The sequence below is a fragment of the Hirundo rustica genome, chromosome 8, assembly GCF_015227805.2.
Source record: "Hirundo rustica isolate bHirRus1 chromosome 8, bHirRus1.pri.v3, whole genome shotgun sequence".
NCBI classification, from domain to species: Eukaryota; Metazoa; Chordata; class Aves; order Passeriformes; family Hirundinidae; genus Hirundo; species Hirundo rustica.
Window position 1 is genome coordinate 31,660,636 of NC_053457.1, and position 21,657 is coordinate 31,682,292.

The 21,657-nt window shown below is 43.7% G+C and overlaps 2 protein-coding genes across 2 annotated transcripts in view; both read left to right on the forward strand.

The window, feature by feature from the left end:
* Positions 1–10,541, forward strand: part of TACC2 (transforming acidic coiled-coil containing protein 2) — a 129,010-nt gene extending 118,469 nt beyond the window's left edge. The window contains 5 exon segments of the mRNA XM_040071005.2: positions 2,288–2,331; positions 7,638–7,798; positions 8,141–8,247; positions 9,054–9,174; positions 9,966–10,541. Of these exon segments, the coding sequence (XP_039926939.1) occupies positions 2,288–2,331; positions 7,638–7,798; positions 8,141–8,247; positions 9,054–9,174; positions 9,966–10,031 (499 nt within the window). The 3' untranslated portion in view covers positions 10,032–10,541.
* Positions 10,542–11,097: 556 nt separating this feature from the next.
* Positions 11,098–13,570, forward strand: LOC120755677 (CD59 glycoprotein-like). Its single transcript, XM_040071006.1, has 3 exons — positions 11,098–11,185; positions 11,991–12,107; positions 12,615–13,570. The coding sequence occupies exons 1-3, from the start codon at positions 11,131–11,133 to the stop codon at positions 12,818–12,820; spliced, it is 378 nt and encodes a 125-aa protein (XP_039926940.1). The 5' UTR covers positions 11,098–11,130; the 3' UTR covers positions 12,821–13,570.
* Positions 13,571–21,657: the final 8,087 nt, after the last annotated feature.

The following is a 21,657-nucleotide window of genomic DNA, read 5'->3' on the forward strand; positions in this document are numbered from 1 at the left end:
CCTCATAGAAGGAGAGCCAGGGGTGACACAGAGCAGCTGGCACACTGCAGATCTGCACCTTCATCTTCCACACAGTCATTTGCTTGTGTGTGTGTGTGTCTCCACCCTCCATAAAGTCTGATCTGAAAAAAAAAAAAAGCAAAACCACAATAACCAAGCCAGATTTTCCCACAGGCACATGCCTGGAACGTGTGGATGAGAGGAAAAAATCTGGCGAATGTTGTCACAAAATGATAAATACGCATATGTGCACAAAGAAAGATTTCTCTTGGAAGTTAAAACATTCAAGCAGTCCATGTGTGGTAAATTAGAGATGCAGCAATGAGATGTGACATAATGATAAGCAGGGAGTGAAGGGATTATTTAGAGTTGCAAGCACAAAAGCATCATTTCCCAGAGAAGGAGAAGCAATGCTCCTGTACTCATGTCCTGCATAATGTAGCTGAATTCGTCTAAATTTCCAGGAAAATATCAGTTGGAGGAAATTCCACTCCAGAGAAGAGAAGCCAAAATGAGAAGCTTTAATAATGCAGGAGCTATGGAAGAGCTGAACCACAGTGTGCTGTACCATAATCCAAGAGTCTAACCAGAGGCAGGCAAGAAATATTTAACCATGGTTATTTGGAGGTCTGATTGATTATGACTCTGTGAGGGGAATCAAGCAGATGACCTCTGAGGCCCCAGACTCTGGTGTTTTTATGCCTTACAAATGTGCAGTCAGTGAATAGACTGAGTGTCTCAAATATCAACATTTAAGCCCATGTAATGTGTCAGCCTGGGGTTAAGATGTGCCCTCCCAAAGAGGAATGATGTGGCAGCATCCTTTGGTTCCCCAGCTGCAATGACCAGTATTTGGGCTGCTTGACTGAAAGAGGCCTTTGACATGAATCTGGAGCAGATTCTTCCCTGGGATGTGCTGCAGTGTTGTAATGCTGTGTTCCTTAGCTCGAGTACCCTGAGTCCTTGGCTTCCCTTTCTCTGATGATAAAACTTCCTGAAGGTGCCTTGTGTCACAAGCATATGACAAAGCTTTAAAACCCTCATTGCTTTCAGCAGGTTTTTGAGGTAATCTGCTTTGGACATGAAACCAAACCCTTCCTTTTAGAGCAAAATCCTTGCTGTTATCTTTGCTCTCCAAAGTGTCATTTATGGCTGAAAGGAGAAATCCCAGTGCTCCCTCTGCTCTCTGAGAGCTCTGCAGGACCAGGGCAGGGGGGATCCTGCTAACCTTAAGGCCAGGTGGCCTCCACAGAGCTCTGGGCTCTTATGATTCAGATTTGAGGCAGTTCTGGAATTACTGTAGTAGGTTTTTGGGAGCTCTGCAAGTTTCTCCTTTCCTTACTGACTTCCATCTCAGGATTTTCCCACATCCTTTCTGTAGTCTCACCAACTGCAGCAGAGCTCTAAAAATGGAGCAAGTGAAAGCGAGTTTCAAAAGAGGTGTGTTCCAACTCCAGTGAGCTGTTCCGAATATCCACTTCAGATGAAGTGTGGGGTAATTTTGTTTTTTGTAGACAGTGCTGTGTGGCTTGTGAATCAAAGCACAGATCAAGCTAGTCTCATTTCATTAGCTTTATTTGGCTCTGGGAAGGGATGGATCATCTTTCTAAATCACATTTAATCTGCTTATTTTGGCTAACCTCTTTTCAAGAAGGAAATTCAAAGCCTACCGTGAGTATACAAAATAAAACTGTCTTAAAAGTAGCATTTTGCCACCTCTGCTTCAGAAACAGATTTGGGAAATGGGACGTGATGGATTTTGTGCTACATAGTTGAATATTTTGATCTAGTTCTTTTAAGTGGTAGTGAATCATTTTAATCATGAGAAGAAAATTTGGATGATAGCCAGCACTACTCCTGTTCGCTTTACTTGCTACCAATTATAAGTTTACGTAAAGTTTATATTAAAAATAAACCAACACAGATTTGGAGAAGAGGGGAGAAAGTAATGGAAAAATTAGGCTCTTTGTAATTCTTGAGTTAGGCCAGCGTGATTGTGTTTATCATCATGATGGGTGATGTTTTGAAAAACAGAATCTGTTTCAAAGCAATCTCTTCTTCCTCCCCTCACTTTATTGATTTCCATGGAGAGTTAAAAATCTGGTGCAGTGTTAAAACTGTTGGTTTTATTTGTTATTTGGACAATAAAGAACATAAAAAATTGTGATGGGGTTCTGTATCTCTGGAAAACACCACAGTTTAGTTTCTGGTAGTGTTATTTGCTAAGTGTGAGCAATGATGTTGTTTGCCAAAAGTTTTTCTTTTTTTTTTTTTTTCCCTCTTACAGAAAAATAGTTTCGGAATATGAGAAGACGATTGCTCAGATGATAGGTAGGTGTTCCTACTGTGAAAGATGCTCCCTGGTTGAAGTCTGTTGGCTTCATTTTGATGCTGGCTGCATCTGCTGATGCTGCAGGGAATTGTGAATGCATCTGAGGACACCAGAAAAGGAAAAGTCAGGGCCTCGTTTGACAGCCAGCAGCCCCCGGGCAGTTCAGGTAACACAGAAAGCTCAGGGCTTTCCCTTCTGCACCAGAGCGAACTGGCCCACATGAAACAGGTTCAAATTCATGGGTTTCTCCAGGGGAGACTTGCAGTGACCTAAAAACCCCATAGGCATCAGCTGACAGCCGTTTGAGGGCAGATACCAAACTTAGCTCTTCACAACAACAGGGATTATCTGCGCTAAGTGCATCCATCAGACCAAACCCGAGATTAGCTCCAATCCCAGCTGGGAGGTTACCAGTGACCAATCCACCCCACAGTTACTTACTGACACAGGGGTCTCCTTCTGAGTCTAAATTATGACAAGTTTTGCCTCTCAGTAACTACAAACCACCTTTGCTAACAGCATGTGCCACAAATAAAGAACCCTGCGCTCAGTAGCACTTCAAACCCAAAGGTTGCAGGGCTCGTGTGGTTCCTTAGCGTGGGAGGTCTGGCCCCTGGGATGTGATTTTAAAGCCTCCTGTAAGATTTCTAAAGCTCTTTTTATTAGTCTGGCTGTAGAAAGCACCTGTGGCTTGTGCCACCCTGTACTGCTTCAGCTCGAAAGGCAAAAGGCTGAGTGGAATTTTGGGATCTCCAGGGCCAAAGTTGCTCAGAAGAGCACCAGTGTCTGGTGCTTTTGCTGCCTTCCTAGATTTCTTGGCCATTGGGAAACATCCCAGCCTCCTTTCAAGTGAAGGGTAAAATGGGCCAAATAAACTTTATGAGAATGACAACTATAATAAATAATTAATGGAATGGATATAATAATGAATAATAAATACTAATAATATGCTAGGCTTCATTTTCTCTGGTGTTATGCCTCCGTTGCCTTTTTTATGTTCAACTGAGCCTATGTGCTGCCTTCTGACGTGGTGTCTGTCATTGTCTTCATGCAAGTGTTCAAGCAGGAGTGACCAGAGTATGCAAAGAACTTATTTAAGTTTACAGTAAACATACCCTGGTGTGGCTTTCACCCTGAACCTGGCCAGTGCTACAGACACACAAAGGATCTGTCCTTTTTTCCCCAAGCTGTGCATACGGTTAACAGCAGATAAATTCGAATTCTCTTTTTGAGATTTGAAAAAGAAATCAGATTTTGAGACTGCAGCACAACAGTAATATACAGAATAGGAATCCTGAGGCAGAAGCACAGCCTTGGTGTACACAGTACATTCCACCATTGCCAGTCCCTCTTGTTGCAAAGAAATGAAGGTTCAGTTAGTACTGGGCCACTGACTAGGAGTAAATAAACCTTTAAACTTCAGATTCAGAGTATCAGAGCCCCTCAGATATTCTCTGGGGAGTTTTTAAGGGCTATGGCTATATAAGTAGTTTAATTTGCTGTCTGTTTGCAAAGGAACTGAACCAACAACAGTGACACAGAAAAAATCCTTTCTGTGTTAATTAGAGCAGTATGCAAATCATACAGCATGGTAATACGTTAAATGTGAGGCTTCTCCCTGCATTTAATGTAAATTTTTGATCTAATTGTCCCACTTTGTCATGCCATCTCTTGTAAATTGCTGTCCCTTCCGATAAAGGAATTCGCTCATCCGAATGCCACATGTGGAGGAAAATGTGTGTTTGTTGTTTGCATGTACTTCAGTGACCTGTTATCCCAGTAATGCCTCAGTGCTAAAGCAGAATATGCATCCTAACAAAAGAAATGCCTGTGCCGTTTCTGTTTATCATTTAACCCTTCTGAACTATTTATACAGCCCCGTTAGAAGGGCACTGCACATAAACCAGTTTCACCAATCCCTTTGACGAATATTCAGTGAGGTTGATAGGTCCTGCTGAGCTTTTTGTGTGTGCATTATGAGTACTGAAAATATCCCCTATTAACAATATATGACTGCCTACATTTGCTTCTAAAGGCGCTGAAAAATGTGCATTGCAAACAGTGATCGCCTTTGATTCCGAGGGCTGTGGATGGTTTAGTATTTGCTGTCATACATATGTGGAACCCCAAATTATCCAGCCTAGCTGCTGTGATTACCTCATGGCACACTGTGCAGCCAGAGCTTGCAAGCTCTCACTGTGGAGATCTCTGTTTAGTGTCACTTGGTGTATATTTTTTACTAGTGTTTTATCTTTTTTTTTTTTCCCTTTTTTTTCTTACACTTGCCTCAACCCCTAGCACGTTTTAGCTTACACTGAGGAGTGGGGGAGAGGAAAGACCAGGCTTTCCAGGCTGTGCTGCTGCTTTGTGCTTGGTGCCCACGTTTGCTGTGACAGCCACAGAGCAGAGCCTGGGTGACCCCAGTGTTCCCACCCTCCACACACCTGGGTCACAGCCAAAATCCCCACCTCAGCTCCTTTCCACTGACAGCTTTCTAATGGTGGTTTGTTTTTTGGGTTTTTTTTTTTTTTCCCTGTTAAAAATGTATCCTTATACTTTACATTTGAATACATTATGAAATTCTCCTCGTGAAGAACAAACAGATGTTGTGCTTTGTGCATTACAGGTTGTTGCATTACTTATTTGCTGCTTTCCTAACAATTCCCGATTTTTCTATTTTGCTTCCGTTTTCGTTGCTTCTTGCTATTTGCTTGCAAAAACAAAACAGGCAAGCCTGGTAAGTAAAGCTTTTCACCAACTTTCACACCAGCATTTTGCATCTTTACTTTCTTTTGCTTTTGTTCTCTGTTTGCTGCATTCCCATTAAGTCATGTGAGTAGTAGTGAGCTGAGCCTGAAAGCGGATCTGCCCTGGTGCTGCTCTGATTCTGTCAGTTTGGATAGTGTTAGTCCTGAGCATACTGCTGTTATTGTTGGTGAGACCTGGGCAGGGCCTGTTGCAGACGTGGAAGTCATTTAATTCAGGTGTTTTGATCACATAACCTCGTAAACATATTTAGAATTAAGGACGTGTAACCGCTTATCTAAGATTTGACTGGCGGACTGTTACCAGCGCATTTTATTGGAACTAAATCGTAGTCTTAGAAAATAGAAGGTCCCTTCCAACCCAAACCATTCTATGATTTTATGAAAATGTCACCTAAAACTCTAGTCCTCCTCCAGCCAAGTGTCTGCATTTTGTTGTATTTAACCACTTGGGTTTGGGAGCATCACTTGGACAGGCCTTGGAGCAACCTGGTCTAGTGGGAGGTGTCCCTGCCCGTGGCAGGGTGGTGGAGCTAAATGAGCTTTAAGGTCCCTCCCAACCCAAACCATTCTGTGATTGTGTAGCATTTGCCCCAGTTTCCCTTGATTGAGTTTAAGTGGTGCTGGGGGTTGAGTGTTGGAGGAGCTGATGCAGCTGAGGAGAGAGGAGGGCCCACGATATCCTGGGAGGAAGAGGAGGAGCTCAGTAGTAGTGAGGGAGTGTAATATGAATTACTAATGTCCTGAACACCCTGGAAGGAAATAAGGAAGTTGATAAAATACCTCAGTCAACAGGCTCACAAGAAGTAGGGATGTGGCATTAAATCCATGCAAGTATTTTGGATGATTATGCAAAGGGATCTTTTGCCCTGCCTGGAGCTGCAGTGACAGAAGTGTTGCCAGAGGTCAGGATTCTGCCAGGAAGGGGTTTGGAATTGTCTGGCAGGGTGTAATCTCCAGCATGATTAAACAAATCTAGTGTTGGAACATAAGGAGAGAGCCTCTGAGGTTTAGAAAAATAAACAAAAGACAACAAATGGTTTTTTGTTTTCATTGAGAACACATTAGTTTTGACAGTACAGAGGAATGCAGGGTGTCTCTAAGGAAGTAAAATAGAAAAGAATGTTTATTTTTAATAAAGTGTTTGATGTATCCAAGTGATGTTGTATTACAGGACTCTGGGCTTCTCTGCTGTGTCAAAGGTGTTTATTCACCAGTAAAATAAAGGTGTTACATGCAGGTCTTGAGAACTTCTCTAGTTCTTTTGATCTTCTGTATCACACAGAGCAGAATAAGCTCAGGTCAGAATAAGCTCTGCCCCAGGCAGGTGCTGTCAGGGATGGGCAGAGGAGCCCAGGAGCTGATGCACAGTGTGGCATCATCCCTGCTCTGGCCTTAGTCAGGCCAGCAAAAACGTGTATTTTTTGGATGGATTATGCAGAAGGAAGAGATTAATCTCAGTTTGGGAATTGACAGTATCAGCTTTGGTGTTTTGGAGCTGACCAGCACTATAAAAAATTCAGATGAAATCCTCTATTCAAAGAAAAACCCAAACTTCTTTAGTTATGTTTCCAAATATAAAGGCCCAGGTGAAAAGTTGTACATTGTGAAATGCCCCATGCTTTTTCCATAGGGGAACTTTTTATCTTACTTTAGTTTCTATCATAAACCAAGGAAAATGGTCATATAAAAGTGCTGTGTTTTGTGGGTGGGTTTTCCTTTCAGTGTCATTCAAAGCAGGCCTTAAAACATGGACACATGAATCATTGTTTAGGATGTGAAGGAAACAATGCAGCATTTTGGAAGACAATGCCAGATCTTTTCTTCCAGTGTTATGTGGCTATTCCAACATATTATGAGGTCAATTCCCTTGAAAATTCCTCCTCCATATGGATTTGTATTCCTGTTCTATTCTTCCCACCGTCCCTGGCTCAAATTTGACTGTACAGAGGAGGAGCTTGGCAGATGTTTCTTGCAGTTTTTTTTTTACATTTAGGAAGTCTGTCTACTGTTAGATTTCCTTTCTGCCTCTTGCTCCAGTAATCCTGAGAGCTGGTGAAACACTGCTTTTCCAAGGGAAGAACTGAATTCCACTGAACAAAGTGCCTTGTTTGTGCAGGCTTAGAAGATGCCAGGAGATGACAGGCATTTATCAGCAATGGCAAATAATTTGTGGCCAGTGCTAGGAATGTGCATAAATGTCCTTTCCTTCAGCTAGTGCATCTTCAGGCAAACAGGGGAAATCCAGCACCTGCCTTTTTGTGGGAACAGCTGGGTTCAGAGTGAAGAAATCATCAGTACAGAGATACATTCACATTTTCCCCCAACATCAAAATATTCAAATATCACTGTATTTAGCAACTGTTTTCCAAAACAGGCTTGTGTCTTTATATAATCTGACTTTTCTGGATCCTGTAAACTTATTAATACACAAATAGGGCAGAGTATAGTAGAAACAGTAGATGATAGTGAAATCAGTGGACTTAACTCCTGTTACCGTTCTGAAAACCTCTCTTTTCCCTACCCCTCTCTTCTTTCAGAGGATGAACAGAGAGAGAAATCAGTCTCCCACCACACGGTTCAGCAGCTCATAGTGGAGAAGGAGCAAGCTCTGGCCGATCTGAACTCAGTGGAGAAATCCCTGGCAGATCTTTTCCGGAGATACGAGAAGATGAAAGAAGTCCTGGAGGGGTTTCGGAAGGTGAGTTGTGTCAACATCTCCTTTAAAGAGCAGAGCTGAGCAGATTCTGTGTACCAGAATGTGCTGTGCTGCTGAACAGAAGGCAGGACTTGTGTTTCCAGCTAATTCTGACGTCCTGCATGACAGACCATAATCCTCAGGTGAAGGATTGCAGCCAGCTGTCAAATGCAAGCTGAAAAATTGTAAAGCTCTTTGCATTGTGTGATATCCTCCTTCAGGTGGCCTCTGGGGGGCTGTCAGTGTTGGACTGCAACCCTTCAGACAGCTTTGTGTGACTCTCACAAATGCCTGTCCTGCATTTGAACCTCTTGGATTAAATTTGATGTCATCTTCTCTTTTAAGAACGAGGAAGTGTTGAAGAAATGCGCGCAGGAATATCTGTCACGAGTAAAGAAGGAAGAGCAGAGGTATCAGGCACTCAAAATTCACGCCGAGGAGAAACTGGACAGGTAATTGAGTCATGGATTCACAGAATGGTTTGGGTTGGAAGGGGTCTTAAAACCATCTTGTTCCACCCCCTGCCATGGGCAGGGACACCTTCCACTGTGCCACGTTGCCCCAAGCCCTGTCCAGCCTGGCCTTGGACACTTCCAGACCTGGTGCATGGATTGTACGCATATTTTCAGGAGTTCATGCTGCAGAAGGGTTCCCATGGCTGGAGCTCACATCCCAAACTGATCCTGCAATGTGCAAAGCACGGGCTGTGATAGAGGGTGGAAAGAAATGCAATAATGAGAATTTCTGCCATGTGCTGGTGCTTCTTCTAGCTCCTGACCATACAGAACACCGTAAATTCCTGTATTGAACTAATGTGTTTGTTTAATGTATTTTCATGGGAGGATCAAGAAGGAAGCCGTTAGCCAGTTTCTTTTTTTCTAGATTTCCAAGTAATGACCACTTAAACCTTTTTAGGAGTCAAGTTCAGGACTCATAGTACAGTCCCCTGAACAAGAGATCAAGTTTGGAAACTGCCATTAAACACTTCTACCTAAGTCATATTTGTGACCCCAGCAGAGACACCTGAGAGGAGCATGAAGGGAGCAATTCAGACAGTAAGAAAGGACTCTGCAGCTCCTGCTGAGCAAGAGAGGGAGTTGTGAAAAGCCTTTAGGAATAAGTCTCAGAATATACCCAAGATGTGCAGAAGGCAGCCCTGCCCTCTCTCCCCCATTTGTTAAGGTGCTGTCCAGCCTTGGGCACCCTCTGCCCTTTGCTGTAGAGAACCTGATGTGACCAAACCCTGTGTTTTTTGCAGAGCCAACGCTGAAATTGCACAAGTGAGAGGCAAGGCCCAGCAGGAGCAGGCAGCGTACCAGGCCAGCCTTCGGAAGGAGCAGCTCAAAGTGGATGCCTTGGAGAGAACACTGGAACAAAAGGTAAATCAGGAGTCTGCTCTTCCCAGAGCCAAGCTCTGCCTGAGGATTGTCCTGGGGACAGCAGCACTCCCCAGATTTTAAGGTAAAACCCCCGTATGCACCAGCTGGACCCAGGTTTGTTTTGAGCCCAAGTGTTTGAGGCTGACCCAGCCTTGGCCAGAGCTCAGGGTGCACCTCTGCAGCCCAGGCCTTGGTTTGCTTCAGTTCTCAGCTTTCAGACCTTGCTTTAGTTTTTCTCTCAGGTTCTGTTTCCCTTTTTAGTGCTAGCTGTAATTCCAATGCTAATTCCAAAGTGTCTGTAGGAAATGCCTATTTATATCTCTGTGTTCTCTAGCTCAGCCAAGGGAGCTTGCTTTGGCATGGAACAGCTCGTCCTTGCTTGCAGCTCTGCAAGGCAGGGTGAAAATAAGGAAAAAAATAGAAAAGTGCAGCCTAGAAACAAAATTCCACTACGTATTATTGTGGTGTGCTGGGAGTGACTGCAATGGAGCTGTCTGCTTTGGTGCTAAATTAGATTTATTAAAACTGGAGGAGCCGTATTTGGAACAAAGGAAGCATTTGTTTGAATGCATGTAGCTCTACTGTGAATGTGAACACTTAGTTGTACTATATCTATCTATCTATATATATATATATGCACATATATCTGTATGTATAGATCTCCTGTTCTCAGCGTTGAAGAAAAGCTAATTTTCCCACACCTCTCCCACTAGTTAGATAATACTAAAATTAAAAAACCCTCATCTTAATGCAGCAATCCTTCTCATAATACTTCACATTTTATTTTCCAGAATAAAGAGATAGAAGAATTAACAAAGATTTGTGATGAACTGATTGCCAAAATGGGGAAAAGCTAACTCTTAACCAAATTTCTGGACTTCGATATTGAGTGCAATATGACCATTGGCACACTGATGTCCATACATTTATGTGGACAGGTTATATTTTCACTTTTTCGTATGCACTACTGTATTTTCTTTCTAAATAAAGTTGATTTAATTGTATGCAGTACTAAGATGACTATCAGAATTTCTTGCTATTGTTTGCATTTTCATAGTATAATTCATAGCAAGTTGATCTCAAAGTTCCTGTATCAGGGAGATTGTCAAGTTCTCTAAGAAATTACAAATTGCTGATCCTAGCCTTCCCTTTGTACATGAGTTCCCATGTTGGATGTCTTTTGGATTTAATATAAACATGTATTACTTGCATGGGGACTCTTGCCTTAAGGAATGTAAACTTTATCTGCATTTGCTGATTTGTAAAATAAAATTTAAAAAAAAAAAAAAAAAAGAAAAAAAAAAAGGAAAATGCATGTCACAAATGAAATTCTCTATTGTAAATAAATTTTTTCGTTGGAAGTTGAAGATAAGTACGGCTCTGTTTTGTGTCCTTCACCTGCTTATTTCAGCACCAGATGCTCTTGGGAATTAATTCCTCCATAGAAAGCACTTCATGGGTCGCTGCTTGGAACACTTTGTGGGTCACAAGAGTCTGCTGCTTATGTGCACATATCTAGGTCTATATCTTTCTGTCTCTCTAAATATATATATATATGTGTTGGATTTGGACCACTCAAGTCTCAAGCATAGGCTTAATCCTCCAAAATATTTAATGCTCTGACCCTGATCCAGCAAATCCCATGGGCAAATGTAATGAGGCTGTTGGAGGAGTCGGAGGCTGTGGCATGTGGTGACAGGATGGTTTTTAAGCATGTCTGGCACTGGAAGGTGACTACATTTCCTGCTCCTGGAAGAATTTGCCTGCAGGGCTGGTGGAGATGAGGTTGGTGTGATCAGAGGTGCAGCCAGAATAAGCTCGATAAGTAGCACTCTCGAACACCTCTTTATCCTGTAAGTTATCCTCTGCACAGGATTAGGGATGTAGGAGAAGCCTTAAGGCTCTAAGAGCAAACAAACTGCTTTCTTTGCCTAATGGTGCATCTCCTGGATCTCCATGATGTGGACAGTCTTCAGCCTGATTCTTGTCAGCTCCCTTTTTGTCCTCAAAAGTAAGTCAGCTCCTTTTTCTTTCCTTTTTTACTCCATTTGTATTTCCTGCCTGAGCCCCTGTGCTGTGTGGGCTCCTCTCCTGGGCTGGGTTGGTTTCAGGTCTCATTTTGTGTGTGTGTTTGGCAGCACAGAACTGCACCTCTGTAAAAATGAATATGTGTGCTCGCAGATCCAGCTGTCCTCACTGATAGCAAGGGTGGGTTTTCTGCTCTGCAGACTTCAAGTGTGGTATTTTAAATGCCTTTCAAATTCATGCTTGCCTTTGAAAATACCATGTAGTTTGAGGCAAGGAAAAGAAAGAGGGTTGAGGTCTGATTGTAATGTGTAAACAAGAGCAATACTCAAGATACACTGTTGTGCTTTCCAGCTGAATTGATGCTGTAAGAGAAAAGGAAAATTGGATCACTGTAAGATTTTATGTGTATACAATTTCCTTTGTCATGGTACTGTGGACCAAAGATCATGATGGAGGGGGAGAAAAAACAACTTGTGGGCTCTGCTCTGAAAATGTTACAAGAATATATGGATGCAGTTACAGGACATCACATGTTTCTTGTACTATTTTAAGTGCACATTATAACAGCTAAATAATCTGTGGTTCTTTTTTTTTTTTTTTTTTGGTTCAGTATCTGAACCATTTCTAGAAAAGAAAGATTGATAAGATTTGCAGACCCTTTGGATTTTCCAAAACTTTCTTGCAATTTTTTTTTTTTTTTAAATGTGTGCTCAAAACCATACTAGAAAGATTGATATTTTTAAATACTTCTTGCAAACTCTGAAGTGGTCTCTTCTCCCTTCACCCAGGTGAAGCACTGCAGTGTTACACCTGCGTAGGTTCCAATGATGATGACTGCAACAGACAAGGAAGTCAGCAGTGCCCAGGCCATGCAGATGCGTGTGCAGTCATTAGAGGACAAGCAAGTAAGTGTCACAGATGTGTCGGACTTGTTTCATTTGCCACAGAAGAAGTAAATAATCAGTGTTGGAAAGAGAAGAGTGCGCTGTAAGCTAAGGAGAAAACCAGAAGTAAATGTCTCCTCTTGAAATAAACCCCGTTAATAAATCTCAATCCCAGTTTTGTTGACTCAAAATCCCGCTGGGAGTGGTTTGTCGGTGTGCCAGGATGAAAAAAAGCATTTCAAGTGTTGCCCACTTCTTACTTGAGTGACTTAGCTGGAAATTAACATGGAAAAGAAGCTGATGAGCACTTGGGCACATCCAAAGACATTTAAGCTGCCCCAGTTGCCTCTAAGATAAATGGGAGTTATTTAAGGGGGTGCTTGCTGGTGTGCTGCCGTGTGTTGTATTTATTTGTGAGGAGCAGCCGAACCCGAGGTTGTTGCTCAGTGCTGGGTGGGGCTGAGGGGGTGCAGGTAGGGGCAGGTGGGTATTTGCAGCCCCTCTGGGCTCACTGTGGCTCTGTTCCAGGTGGCATCATGAAGTCCTGCTCGTTCAGGTCCTTCTGCGAGCGGGCGAGGAGGGACGGAGCCAGGGCGCCCGGCGTGAGCGTCCACTGCTGCTACTCCAACAACTGCAACGCCAAGAGCCTGGCTCCCAGGGTCACCAGCTCCAGCAGCTACTTCTCCCTCCTCATCTTCACACTGCTCTGGCATCCCTTGTTGAAGCTGACATGAGGGGGAAAAAGATAAAAGAAAAAAAAAAAAAAAAAAAAGAGTATCCAGAAGCGACAACTCTGCCTTCTTAGCAAGGGATGATAACATTTCCTAATCATGCTCTATGTACCATATATCTCACTAGGCAAAAAGCTGTAGGAAGGCCTGACAGATGTTTAGATAAAAGTTGTTTCATCTGCTAAATAGGTCTTGATCTCTGTGTAAGACACGCTGCCCTGTTGTTTATCCTGAGGGGTTGATTGTGAGAATACGTAACATTTTCCTGCAATTTAGATAAGGAGAAATCTTTGCTGAAGGTAGCCTGGTACTAAGGTAAAGGGCAAATGTCTGCCAAATGCTGTTTGCTGTTGGCAGACATTCAGAAGAAATCTAAAATTTTCAAGCACAAAGTGACTGAAAATTCTAGTAGACAAGTTAACCTGTCAGAGAGCATTGGTGTACTGGACAAAGCCAGGAAACTTGAAATGCAGATGATTTAGTGTTAATACAAACTGGTAGGAGAAGGTCATGAAGAGAATAATGCATGGAGGTGTGTTCTGTTGTATATGATACCTTCCTGGCAGGGAGGCTGGAACTGGACTGTCTTTAAGGACCCTTCCAACCCAAACCATTCAATGGTTCTATGCTTGTGTGTATTTCCTTGGAAAAAATCTTCTCTTTTCTGATCCTTTGAGAATCTTACCACAGCATCAGAAGAAGAAGAAAAAAGAAGAGTTTGGAAGTTGTTTTTGAACTGGTACTCCATCCAAAGATTGGCTCAATCTGTCTCCCCTGCTGTTTTTAAAAAAAAGTGATTAATCTCTTTCTTGTAGGCAAATTAAAATTTGAGTTTATAATTCTTGAGGTTTTAGTTATGTAGATAATTCTCCACTCTCTTAAACTGCAGTCTTTGAGAATAAGGGTGTATATTATCTACATGTCTCCCCCTTCGGTGATGGGATTGAGTTGAGGTGGTTTATGTATCATTTTCATTTTGCAAAGTGAATGAAATTACTTGGAGGTCTTTAGAGGTGTAAGGGACTAGATCAATGTTTTTAATAAACCCATTCATGGCAGTTTTACCAAGTAAAGGATCCAGAAGGGGTCACAGAGTAGAAGGCATTGTGCATCACTACCTCCTTTGATTCAAAACCTGGAGCGCCAGGCAAACAGATGAGTGATATTTGTAGATTTTAATGTCCAGCTGTGATGATCTGGTCCAACCCCTGGCACACAACGTGCACAGGATTGGCTTAAAGTCCAGCTGGTGTAACTGAAGTAGAGGTGGTCTTTCCAGTTCTAGTTTTACCAGGTCTACTTCCCTTTCCAGTTCTAGTTTTAGTTGCCTAGTCGGAAAAAGGTTAGGTCATCAAATTTACGGAACTCAAAAAATACGTGGCAAAGTAGTTTTTCCCCTAGCTTTGTGTTGTGACTTTTTTCCAGTACAATTCTTTGAAAAATCAGTTCCAGGCAGTGTGTAGTAGAATTCTTCACATTGTCCAGAATTTTATTAAGGATGCAAACTCTAGAGAGCTGCTTCAAGTCGATCAGTGAATGGAGTGTAACCCTCGCCTGCCTTGTAGCTGTTGCCTGTCACAGGGGCCGAGCTGTCTCCTTGTTTTACTGCGCTCTTTTCCCACTGTGGATCCTTCCATCACCTCACGGAGATTGTGGCTTCAGACTGGCTAGGTTCTCCTGGGGTTTTGTTCAGGTGGGCTCAGACAAGGCAGTTTGGTCTATTTTTAGTCTCTAGGCACCAACCTGGTAAAGCTGTTGAATATAAAGATTGCAACAATGCAGCAGATATTGGCTGAGAATGTTAATTTGGATTCCAGCGTCTCATCTGTATAAAAATCACTTAAATTGGTGTAAGTATTTTTCCTTTCATTCTCAGCTTGAAGCAGTCCCTTCAATCTCTTTTGCTACAGGAAGCAGGTATTGATTATATCTTTATCTTCGTATGGTTCTGTAACGATAATTCTGTATTGAATGTAATCTCTGTATATGCTCAGTGCATTTCCTTAATGAGAAAATAAATTACATGCAGTGGCTGACATTGTCTCCTGGTAAACACAACTGCTTCTTTTAATTGGGATTTCCAGCTGCATCTGGCGCTCTTGTTTTTCCTGCAGGAATCCTGTTAGGATTTGTTGGGTTTTGTTTTCTGTGTTTTTTTGTTTGGTTGGTTGGTTTTTTTGTTTGTTTGGTTTTTTGTGGTTTTTTTTTTTTTTTTTTTTAATGTGGGATATATTTCTTAAATCTGTTGGATAAAGTAGTGGATGTTGGTGGTGTTCTTGCTGCTATATTTCCATGGTAAAATAAGAAGGTAAATCTCTATCCTCTTGACAAACACCATCTGTCGTTCCTGACAGCAGCCAGGACTGGGATCTTCAGGCAGCTCCCACCGCCTCCATCCCATCCTGCCTCCCAGCTCATCATGGGCCCTGCTTTGCTTTTTACAGGAAAAAAAAAAAGATCTTTTTCCTGCCCAATTCTGACCCTGAAGTGTTGCCTGCACGTGGATATCTAGGAAGGATTAACCACTTTTGTGGATTGTTTTTTTCAGAGCTGTTTCATGATGGTTCTTGGCATAAGCATTAATGGGAAGACAAACGCAGAGAAGAAAAAAAAATAGAAGGATTATTTTTTAAACTCCATTATAAACGCAGAAAATATTTTAAAGTTTTCATTGCCATGATTGTACAGAGCTATTCCCAGTCACAGGTTCAATAGCAAGTTGGTTGTTTTGAGGTTAATTGCTGCTCCAGCCACAGGCTCCTTCTCCCTTCCTTAATGTCAACAGCAGAGAGGCTGATACTGAAATACTTTCTGCTGCAACTCAAAATGACAGGACTTCTTTTTCATCTCTTCTACCAGCTGGATTTATGTAGTGGCTCAGTTGGGTAAGTGCTGGGTTTGAGCGTAAAGGAAGGATCTCCAAAGAGATTGGTGATTTCTAAGTGAGGGAAACTCTCAGCTGTTATTCCTTTCTATCCTCTTGGTTTTGGCTGTACAAACAGCATTCCCTTATTTTCCTGTTCTTCTCAAGGGCAGCAAGAGCCTCAGGAGGGCACAGCTGAGCAGAGTGCCTTGAGCTCTCAGTAACAGTGAGAATGTACCACTTAATTTGTGTCAGCGTTCGTCCACATTGGCTTTTCTACAGTGAGTGCAAAGTATCAACTGGTCCCTTGTTCTTGATGGGGAATAAGCAGTTCTTGTGGCCTTTAAAATCTAGGTCAGACAAAATCAGCTCAATACTGGTTGTGCAATTAAATGAAAGTTTCAATTACATCTTGCTGTCACAAATCATGGTTTATTTTTCACCTCTTTTCCTCATGTGAAATTTGAGTCATGCATTTCTGTCCGGTAGGGATTAAACAAAGAACATGCTTGCAGCCTGAGTTACCATGTCTTTGTGTGCAAAGGAAGCCCAGCTGGGACAGATTTCATTGTGAGCATCACTCCAAAGGGTCTCGACCTCTCTGGACCTGCAGATGTTAGGACACAGCCCTGAGCTGTTGGCTGCGGTTGGTGACATGTCCTCGGGGAGGAGTTTTATGCTTCTGAAATCAGAATTCCTGACTGCAATTCCTGGAGCCCAAGGTTATCACCCTGCATACACATACACTCCCTCTTATCACCCACAGCCAGCAGTGCACGGGGTATTTATTTTTAATTGGTAAATTTGTGGCATGCTCAGCTGTGGCGTATTTACCCACAGCAGAGTGGGGGAAAACAACAACGTTAATCCCTTAAAGAGCGTAGGGAGGAATTTGCTGTTTTGGTGGCGTAGGTACAGGTGAACTTTGTCAGCATCTGAGAAAAAAAAACCCACAAGCAAAAAGCCAATGTGGGGTTGAGTTTGGAAAGAACCACAGAGGCAGCTCGTGGTGCTTGGCAGGGCGGCTTCATGGAGAGTAGGTCTTGTCAAAAACATCCCGTTTGGGGTTATGGGGTTTTGCTGATAAAGGCAAATGCATGGATTTTGCAACACATTTCAGATAAAATCACAGTTGTGATACACAGACTGAGAGTTCAAGAGCCAGGAGAGTGAAAGACTGCGAGAACAAGTTCTCAGTGGAAAATCTTTCCAAGTGGTGTCTTGACAGAGGCGAGCTCCCCTCATCTCTGACAACCTTGGGACGGTGCCACGAGAAGTGTCACAAAAAGAAGGGGCTGTCAAAGCTCTGACATGTCTGCATAGAGATATTCCTGCATGTTGCCATAGGGATGGGTTTCCAAGGGAGACAGGTGATGCAGTTCTCTGGAACAGAACTAAAGCAGAGGAATGGGAGTGGGTGGATGGGGCTGAGCATTCTATCATAGAATCTATCATAGAATGGTTTGGGCTGGAAGACCTTACAGCTCATCCATTTCCACTCCTGACAAGGGCAGGGACACCTCCCACTGTCCCAGGCTGCTTCAAGCCCCAATGCCCAACCTGGCCTTGGGCACTGCCAGGGATCCAGGGGCAGCCACAGCTGCTCTGGGCACCCTGTGCCAGGGCCTCAGCACCCTCCCAGGGAGGAATTTCTTCTCAATATCCCATCCAGCCCTGCCCTCTTTTTTAGCCACCCAACCCTCCTTTCTTCCACGCTTAGTGCTTGTAAGCCCTTAAGGACTACACTCTTCCTGAAATTCCTTACATCTTTTATAGCAGCCTGCCTTAGCCCCACAGGCAATATTTCTCTTGAAACGACCCTTTTAGCTGCAAGCACAAAAGACTTGCAAATATGAGATAATGTTTGACAGGTGAAGATGAATTTCTCTCTTGAAGCTCTTTCCCTTTTCTGAGGACTTCCTGCCTTTCATCCTCAACAAAGTGGCTTTATATTTTTTCCTTTAAATGCTCGAGGGGAGAAGGAATTTGAACACTGGCAGAGACTCAATCAGAAAAATAAGCCTGGTGTCCAAATCAGTGATTGCTACTGCTTTCATTGGAGACATTCAATGTCATGTTTTAAGCAGGCAGTCAGCCTCAGTTTCTGATTTTCAGTGGAAGAACATCAGTGTCTGTAGATCTGGAGCTCAGAGGGTCTGGCTGGTATCTCTTCAGCCAGGTCAGAGCCTGATCTTCCCTGAAGAGATTTCTGATTTGTGGGTTTGCTCCTGTGATCTCCCAACCTTAAGAAAGCTTTTGCAACCTATTTTTGAGATCCTGAGGATGTTCATCTCCTTTTGGCAACTTTTCTTTAACCCCTTTTACAATTTTTGGAGGGCTTTCCAATGAAAGTGAAATCTCCACAAGTGTGTAGTCACTAAATTCAAGTTCTCATCCTTATCTGTCACTGGAATGACATTTCTGATAGGAGCAATTCAGTAATCTCTGAATTTCCTCTTCACACTCTGGTGATCACAGGCCTTAATCAGCAGGGTGAGTTTTGCTCTAATTTTACTTTATGCTGAGCATTTGAAGGCTCAATGGGCAAAGCTCACATGAGCCGGCTCCAGAGGAAAGTTCCTGCCCCACTGGTTCCTGCCAGGAGCTGAGTGTAACACAGGATCCATCCACATCACAATTGGGGCTGCAGAGCTGAGGGTCAGGACACCCTTTAGAAGAAATCTGCAGTCACAGCAGGGAAATGAGCACCTCTGCAGTATCCAGTGGCCTCAGTGATTGTTTGGGTCTCACTGCTGATGCACTGCATCCATCAGCAGCAAGGGAGAATCCCTGCCCTCACCTCATTTAGTCCTCAAGCGTTAAAATTCACTTTTTGGAGCTGTCTCTTTGGACATCTCTCTTGCACCGTACCATTAACAGTGCTCGTGAGTGCTTGGCAGCCTCCATCCCTTGTTTCCACATTCTCCCAGCCAGCTCTGACTCCCCATATTGGATAAACACGTCTGGTTTTGTTAAATATTCTGTTTCAGTGCTTAGGAGTCTGGAAAGAGCAAATCAGTGACTGAGATGAAGCAAATCCTTGAGTGGGGCAGTGAACTGAGCCAGGAAAAAATGTTTGTGGGGAAATCATGGGAGCAGGGCTGTGCCTGGGGGCATTGGCAGAGGTTTATCAGCATTCCTGCAATCAGGGGTACGAGGAGCAGAGATCCACCAGGCTCCTTTGCTTTGGTTTGTACAGCAGATGAATGTCACCGAGACACACAAAGCAGCCACACGCAGACAAGAGATTTTCTCAGGGCAGGGGTCCTTCTGCTCCAGCTCAAAACTGAGACAGGGCGGAGAGAGAGCCTCTTTGTTTTATTTCTTCCTTTTTATACATTTGTGGGTCTAGAAGAAGATTGGCTTCTGGGGTTTTTCACCCCTCAGCCAAGTGGCTAAACCAACGGTCAGTTACAATTGTTTTCAGGTTAGAAATATGCAAACAAAGGACAGAGAATGAAAAACAAAGGATTTGTTTATGTTACATCTGTGGGAAAAAGGTAGAAAACTGCTCTTAATATTGTACAATAACTAAAAAGATCTGACTCCATTTAAGAAAATCAAAAGGCTATAAAAAACTCAGAAAAACCAGGGTAACAGATGAAATGGAGAGGTTTATCCCTGGGTTGGTTTGGTTCACTCACCCCAAGGCTTAGGACAAGGTGGAGCTTCTCCTAAAGCATCTTTCCAACATTTTGCTAATTTTTTCTAGATTTAGGAGATTTTTTTTTTCTTTAATGAGGAGGGGCTTGCAGAGTTTCATCAGTTGCTGGTAATTTCAGCTGAGATAAATGAGGGACTCTGCAAACCAGGGATTTTTTGAGTGCTGGCCTCCATGGGACTCTTTGAAGGATGATGACAAGCAGGGGAAAAAACCCACCAAAACTTACTTTAATTTGCCACCTCCTGAGAAGCAGTCCCTGGAAAATCCATCTCCTCAAAAGTCAGGATCCCTTGTGGAAACTGAAAACAATGAAGGATCAGGAGTCGAGTGATCTCATTTGACCTTTGCTTTAATATGGCTTATCCCAAGCTTTTTCAGCTTATCCAGACCTTGGCTCCAGCCTGCACTGTGAGCCCAAGGCTATTCGGGGCAAATCCTGGTGACCTCCCCTTCAGCTGGCTCTCCTCAGGAGGATGAAGAGGGGATTACTGCCCAGGGATGGGTGTCCTGAGCCAGCAAATGAAACGCTGCTGCCCGCCTTGGAGCCGATCCCTAAGCCATGGTGTGCTCCAGGATCGGTCTGTGCCCAGTCTCAGAGACCAGATCCCCAGGAGACAGATGGTCTGTGGGCTGCACTGCTCCCAAGAAATACAGTCAGTCACAGGCTTAAAATAGTGCTCTTTTTAGTTTTTTTTTTTTTTTTTCTTGCCTTAACCACTTTTGCTCTAGATTTGCCCAGCACCTACAGAAGCATTTTCATGTCTGTTATTTCCATTCCTTGGAAACAGATCAAAGGTGTCCACGAGCCCCAGCCAAGCAGAGGAGATGGGACTGGAGCCAGTGGCTGGAGGTGGGACAGTGTTTGGTGCTCTTGGTGGCACTGGAAGGTTGCCCTGGCTGCAGCGAGGTGCCTGCAGACAGACACTGACCCTCAGGTGTCCCAGCCTGTCCCAGCTCCAGCTCCCCTCCCAGAGCTGCCCGTCTGGATGTCAGCTTTGTCCTGCTTCCCTGCTGCTTGCTGCTGGGAATTTGGATGCATTTTAAATCAGATTAGACTCCCCTAGCTCTGCATGAAAAGCCTCAAGAGGCTGCAGTGCCGAATCAGGGGCTCATTTAAGGAGTTTTCATTGAGCATCGGTGCTCTTGTTCTTTATTGTTTCTGCAGGAAAATCACCTTCAATTCTTTGCTGCATAATTTCACTTTCCACTGTCCCAGGCTGCTCCAAGCCCCATCCAGCCTGGCCTTGGGCACTGCCAGGGTTCCAGGGGCTCTGGGCACCCTGTGCCAGGGCCTGCCCATCCTCACAGGGAACAATTCCTGCCCCAAATCCCATCCAGCCCTGCTCTCTGGCAGTGGGAGACATTCCCTGTGTCCTGTCCCTCCATCCCTTGTCCCCAGTCCCTCTCCAGCTCTTTGGAGCCTCGTTAGGCACTGGCAGGGGCTCTGAGCTCTCCCTGGAGCTTCTCTCCAGGTGAGCACCCCCAGGAAGGAGGGAGGGATTCAGAACCTGCAGCTCTCACAGAGCACAGTCGGGGCTTCCAGACAGGACAAAGTGAAAACCCCTTTCAGCCACACTGGCTCTGGTGAATTCATGGAGTTCTCAGGAAGAGCTGTTTGTTTTGTAGCATTCTTTTAAACTGCAAAATATAGTTCAAACAGGTCCACTTGAACTAGAATTGCATCTCTCAGTGGAATCAAACCAGCCACGGTTAGCTGGGAGCCCCCACCTTGGTTAGCAGAGGCTCCTGAGAACTGTTGTGCAACCTCTCCGCTTTTTAATTGCTTTTAAGGCCAGCAGCATGCACAAAGCGAGGTGTTAACCCTTGAAAAGTCAGCTGATCGCCAGGGAACAGCACACACACACACACACAGAGCTGCCACAGAGGGACATTTATGGCAGCAAAAAACCAGTTTTCACTTTCCTCCCACTGTGCTGGGGCTGGCAGGCAGCAGGACCTGTGCAGGCCATTCAATTACTGCTCAGCATCCCTGAAATGCCTTTGGCTGCACCAGCTCCTTAGCAGTTCCTGCAGTTCTGCATCCCAGCTGCTCTCTGCAGGCAGCTGAAGCAGATAATTCTGCATGCACCATGATGAAGTCCAGCTCTGCTGTGTGGTTTAAGCCATCCCAGGAACAAAAACAGTGTTGAGAACTACATCACAGGCAGGAAAAGAAACCCCTGCCACAGTGTCTGCTCCTCTCAGCATCTCACTTCCTAGTTGCAGGGATGAAAGATCTTGTTTCTGAAAGCTGGGGAACTTTTTAATTAAAAAAAAAAAAAAAAAAAAAAAAAAAAAAAAAAAAAAAAAAAA

Excerpts from the sequence above, each read along its gene's own strand:
- LOC120755677 (XM_040071006.1), top strand. The coding sequence starts at position 11,131 with ATGATGTGGACAGTCTTCAGCCTGATTCTTGTCAGCTCCCTTTTTGTC. Across the intron at positions 11,186-11,990 it reads CTCCCTTTTTGTCCTCAAAA|GTGAAGCACTGCAGTGTTAC; the intron begins GTAAGTCAGCTC and ends CCCTTCACCCAG. Across the intron at positions 12,108-12,614 it reads AGTCATTAGAGGACAAGCAA|GTGGCATCATGAAGTCCTGC; the intron begins GTAAGTGTCACA and ends GCTCTGTTCCAG.